Raw genomic sequence first — 5,820 nt, forward strand, 5'->3', positions numbered from 1 at the left:
CAACTTCTTTTTTAAGACAATAAAAATTTGGAATCTCTGATTGAAATTGTGTATTGAAACTATTGAGGCGTTTTAAGTTATATGACAAAAATTCTAAATAGGCAAGGGTAAACTTATTATTGAGAGATTGCAGAATGGCATCATTACTGTCTGTTGGATCTGGAAATGCAACATCAGTGAAATATAATTTGAGAGCCTCCCATTGTTCCAGTAATCGTTTGACGCAGTTTTCCCAGGAAAGCCATCTGGTCTGCCCTGGAGCTAAAATTTTGTGAGGAGCAGCACCTACAAAATTCTGAAATTCTTTTAGAGAATCTTGTCGCTTTGAACTAAAACTGAAATGTGCATGTATATTGCGACAGAGATCCTCAAGGGATTTAGGTAGCTTTAGGCAAGCATATGATGCACACAGATGAATAAGATGGCACGAACACTTTACTATTATAACATTCGGCAATAATTCTCTTAAAATGGTCGCAACAGAATGTTTCTCCCTGTGGCGGGATGTTGCACAAACAACCCCCACACCCTTGAATCACTCTAGCTGACAAATGTCTCCACAAAACAAACTTTCCCCTTACGTTATCTAAAACCAGACTCTTAGACATAAGGGCAAAACAAAACAAAACATATCCTTAAAACTATATACATTTCTTACTAACTATAACAATAACTTAAAATATTCAAAAAACCAAAATAATGTCATTCACGAAACCTTAATACTAAAGATAGACAAACAAATCACCAAACCTAAATCTTCATAAACAAAATATTCTGTAAATATATGTGTGACCACGGACACCGTCGCCAATACTCAAAATAACCCTCTTAAACCCGACACCGACACCATTCACAAACAGTACAAAAAAACGCAATTAAAATAATAAATCACAGTATGTGGACACCGTTGTCCATACAAGGCCCCAGAGACCTTCACAGCCCACTGCCACAACTTATTGGCAACCGGTAATACCCCGAGTCCAACTACCACACTCACTTCCTATATCGGGGTTAATTAATCATAGTCATCATTATCATCATCATCACAATCTTATTCATCAGTGGTCCAGACGGAAATTCCTTCATACGGTCGGGGTCATTATGGCATCAATATCAATAAAATCGTTAAGAGCAATCAAATCATAATCATAATCGTAGTCCAGGTCGTCAACAAAATAAATCTGAGCAATCGTATCGAGTTCTGTTACAGGCCAAGTCGTCAACAATCAAGTAAACACTCGAGGAACTCTCTCCCAAAGGAGGAATCGCAGCCTGCCAAAATAAAAAAGAAAAACACTTACGAACGCTTCTAGCTAACTGAACTATTGCACTATAATCAAAGATAAATAATAAATTGTTCCTATCATTCACAATCACGACAAGCAAAGATAAACAAAACTGTACTTACTCAGAAAAATCAAAAACACTTCCACGCTGGTCAAAAAATAATAATCCAGCATTCAACCACACAACTGCTTCAGGACGCAGTCAATCAAAAAAAGCATTCGCTCCGAAACATTCACCACTGTCGTAACCTAACTAAAAAATGTAAACAAACAATCTCATTTGTACCAACAGTCTTTCTCACCACCAACGATCATTCTCTAACTACCACTTGCTCTTCGGCGCGCACCGCAGTCACACAAACACACAAACACACACACACTCTCGCGCGATCTAGCAAAACTAAAGCAAATGAAATTCTCTCTCTCTCTCTCTCTCTCTCTCTCTCTCTCTCTCTCTCTCTCTCTCTCTCTCTCTCTCTGGATTTGGCAAAAACAAAAAAAATAAAAATAAAGTAAAAATAAATCCTCCACATTCCTCCCCCCTTACTTTGCCAAATCCTTCTCACAAAACACTTACATTATTTTTTTCATAACCCAGTCGCAGTCGGGAACGGGACCTCTACTCCGAGTAACTGGGCCTCCATATACTCTCTCATTCACTTCTTCCTTATCACAATCATTCGCTACATTAACACTATTCCTATCTAAATCCCTATCATCTAATATATCATGTACAATCATATCTACCTCGTTCTCATCTGGCCCTATAATTACACTCATTTCTGTAAACAGTTCATCCATTTCATCAAAAACATTCTCAACTTTAGTAAAAGATTCATTCATACTACTAATCATTCTCCTATCTCTCACTCTCGCATTCGTCATCCTTTCTTTTACATCACCTAAGGAAAAGCCACACACACTATAGGTATCATTCATACTCAGCCATGATTCATCTGTATTAACACATTTATCTTCCATACACACTTGCACATTTATACCCTTGTCATACTTATTTCTATTCTCACTTTTACTTATAAAATTTCCCCTTCTTTCATCTTTACTTAAAGCTCTTGTATTCTTCCTTTTCTTATATTCTACTAACACTAACTGTTTACCTTCCAGACCTAAGTCCTCATACATACTAGGTTTACCCTTGTTCCTTTTCAACCATTTACTCATCCCATTCTCTTGGATATACTCAGGTGCCTCTTTCCATTTACGCAACTGGTTGTGGTGGGCCCTAATTTTTTCCCCAATACCACCCACACACAACTTACCCAAAACGTAACTTAATCCACTCGAACCAACTTCTAACACCTCATAGGGACCTTCAAATTTATCACGCACCTTATTTACATTCATTCTACCCTTTTCAATTACTTCTTTCATCACTCTTTCACCAACTTTAAAGCTTTCAAACCTCTTATTTGCTTTCCTCCACACATCTCTATCATCCTCCGACACACCCAACCTCGGTCTTATTATTTTTTCAAAATTTAACACAAACTTACATGGAGACATACCCGTACTCTTATGCACTGTTGCATTGTAAACCCACAACGCTCTACCAACATACAAATCCCAATCATTACCACATGTACTCATCATTCGCAAAATCTCAGTTAATGTTCTTACAGTCCTTTCAGCCAACCCATTCGCACTTGGCATATAAGGAGTCGAATATACATGTTCAATACCCCATTCTCTTAACATCTGCTCAAACTCCCATCCAATAAACTCAGGGCCATTATCACTTAACATTCTCACAGGCTTACACACACACATCGGCAACATCACTTGACCAACCATTCTTGCAACAGTCTCGCTCCGTTTATCCTTGATGGGTATTGCATAGGTAAATTTACTCATGTGATCAACCATAACAATCATTCCCACATGTCTTCTCGCAGTCACAGGCAACGAAACACAATCAATCACAAACATCTCAAATGGTTCTTTCATACGTAATCTCAAAACAGGCGGATTAGCATGCACTCTCTGATACTTCCCTTTCTGGCAATCTTCACACGTAGTCGCTACATCCTTACATATCTGACTCAACCCAGGTGTAAACAATCTCTCACGCATGCATTCCCATAATTTATTCTTACCCATATGCCCATATCTGTCATGCACTAACATACACATACTTACTGCTGCATGCATTGGAAACACAGGAACATATATATCTTCATCCATTCCTTTATGTAGAAAATAAACAATATTCTTACACACAATAAGTCTCTTACTAACTTTCTTATACACCTCTAAATCAGACGACCATTCTTCTACCTCAATACTATTCAACATACATTCACGTAACCTTTTAATTTCCTCACATTCATCTTGCATTTCTTCCACCTCCTCTTTAGTCAGTAGATCATCCTCACTCCTCGTAATATCAACCATGCCAACAAAATTCGCCATAAATACACTATTATCTTCTATCACAACTACTTCACATCCATTTTTCAGAAGCAAACCACTACCAATATCAACTGATAAATCATGCAATCTTAAAAAGTCAATTCCTATCAAAAAACAACTAGGCATCTCATTCTCTCCCATTACAATAAAATTATGTTCCACCTCCATACTTCCCAGTTTTACTTTCAAACGCACTTCTTCCCAAACTAGCAAACTTCCTTTACCTATCCCATGAATTCTCACACTCGTACATTGCCTTTTCACTTCCCAATTTTACCGCTCTATTTCCTTGATAACAGACATATTCACTAATGACACTTGCGCACCTGTATCAATTAAACTACAGTATTCATTCTCATTTATACCCACATACGTCATCATTCTTCCTTTTACACCATGCATACAAATGTTTACACTCCTATCAATAGGGTCATCCTTATCACACCCATGGTCATCTTCGCTATCTTCCATGCTCATACCACTCGGATTCAAGTCACTCAGACAATCCTCCTTCTTACTCAACAACTTGCAACATCTTTCATTACATTGTAACCTCAATATATACTCCCTTTCAGTCTCTATTTGCTCGGTACTGCATCGGACGATTCCACCCAAAATACAAATAAACAGTGACACCATATAACATACTTACTACCAACAATACTTTTGATAACAATTCACCCTCAAGCATACTATCCTCCTCCTTATATGCCATTTCTTTTGATACTTCATTCCTAACACTCATTCTAAGCTCATCTATACTAGCAGGTATATCCCTATTCAAACCCTTCAATTTAACCTTATTTAACCCACACAAAATACATTTATACACCATGTCATCCCCTTCAAAACTTTGTACCACCATTAAATCTTCCGGCAACCTTTCAAAATTACTATCATTCTCGCTACTCTCTTCTATCTTACCATGCATTCTTGACATCGCATCTGCTATCACGTTCTTACTCCCAGGTACATATTCTAGCTTAAAGTCAAATTCATTCAAATCCTCTATTGTCCTCGCAACTCTAGCATTCACAGACTCTTTCCTAATCATGTACACTAGGGGCTGATGGTCAGTACGCACAATAAATTTCACACCATACAAAAATACCTTCAACGCTTTCACGCAAAACCTTATCGCAGCCAACTCCCTTTCAATCGTGGAATACTTTCGCTCAGCCTTATTAAATGCTTTACTTACATACGCTATCACTCTCAACTGTTCATCTCCGTTTATTCTTTGCATTTGAACCAAGCAACCGCCCATACTAATCCCACTAGCATCCGTATATAACTCTAGCATACTCGCATGTTCACTATAATCGGGAAAAGCCAAAGTGACGTCTCTCGCAGCCTCTTCTTTCAAGTTTTCAAATGCTTCAATCATACGCTCATCCCATTTCAGTCTCGTACTATTTCTCTTACCTGTCCACTCATTCAAAGGCTTCCCTATTCCCGAACAATCTCTGACAAACTTCCGACCAAATTCAATTAACCCAAGAAACCCTCTCAACTCACGCACCGTATGAGGACGTGGAAACTCTCTCACCTTACTCACAAACTTTTCACTCTTCCTTATACCCGATTCACTCACCACATGCCCAAGAAATTCCACCTCCCCGGCCAACCATGTACACTTTTCAAGCTTAACTTTCACCCCAACTTCTATCAACCTTAACTTTCACCCCAACTTCTATCAACCGGTCTAATACTGCTTCGAGCAACTGCATGTGTTCCTCAACTGTTTCACTAGCAATCAAAATATCATCAATAAAAACAGTCACTTTCTGTCTATCAAACCCAGCCAAAACTACATTCATCGCCCTCTGGAAGGCAGCAGGCGCATTAGCAAGGCCAAAACTTAATCTCTTAAACTGATAATGACAATTGCTGCTCGAAAATGCTGTAATGGGCCTGCTCCCCTCTGCCAGAGGCATCTGGTAATAGCCCCTAACTAAATCTAACTTTGTAAAAACTTTCATACCATGCATCTTATACACACAGTCAGGCACTACATTCATTGGGAAACGTTCTTTAACAGTTACTTCATTCACCTTCCTATAATCAATACACATACGTAAACTTCCATCCGGCTTTCTTACAG

The 5,820-nt window shown here is 38.4% G+C and overlaps 1 protein-coding gene across 1 annotated transcript; it reads right to left on the reverse strand.

Annotated features, from left to right (window-relative positions):
- Positions 1–791: 791 nt before the first annotated feature.
- Positions 792–3,241, reverse strand: LOC137626326 (uncharacterized). Its single transcript, XM_068357396.1, has 2 exons — positions 1,409–3,241; positions 792–1,272 (listed from the first exon to the last, which is right to left on the reverse strand). The coding sequence occupies exon 1, from the start codon at positions 3,231–3,233 to the stop codon at positions 1,860–1,862; it is 1,374 nt and encodes a 457-aa protein (XP_068213497.1). The 5' UTR covers positions 3,234–3,241; the 3' UTR covers positions 792–1,272; positions 1,409–1,859.
- Positions 3,242–5,820: the final 2,579 nt, after the last annotated feature.

The sequence above is a fragment of the Palaemon carinicauda genome, chromosome 33, assembly GCF_036898095.1.
Source record: "Palaemon carinicauda isolate YSFRI2023 chromosome 33, ASM3689809v2, whole genome shotgun sequence".
Classification (NCBI taxonomy): Eukaryota; Metazoa; Arthropoda; class Malacostraca; order Decapoda; family Palaemonidae; genus Palaemon; species Palaemon carinicauda.

Coding starts and splice junctions, on each gene's coding strand:
- LOC137626326 (XM_068357396.1), bottom strand. CDS start 3,233: ATGTTTGTGATTGATTGTGTTTCGTTGCCTGTGACTGCGAGAAGACAT.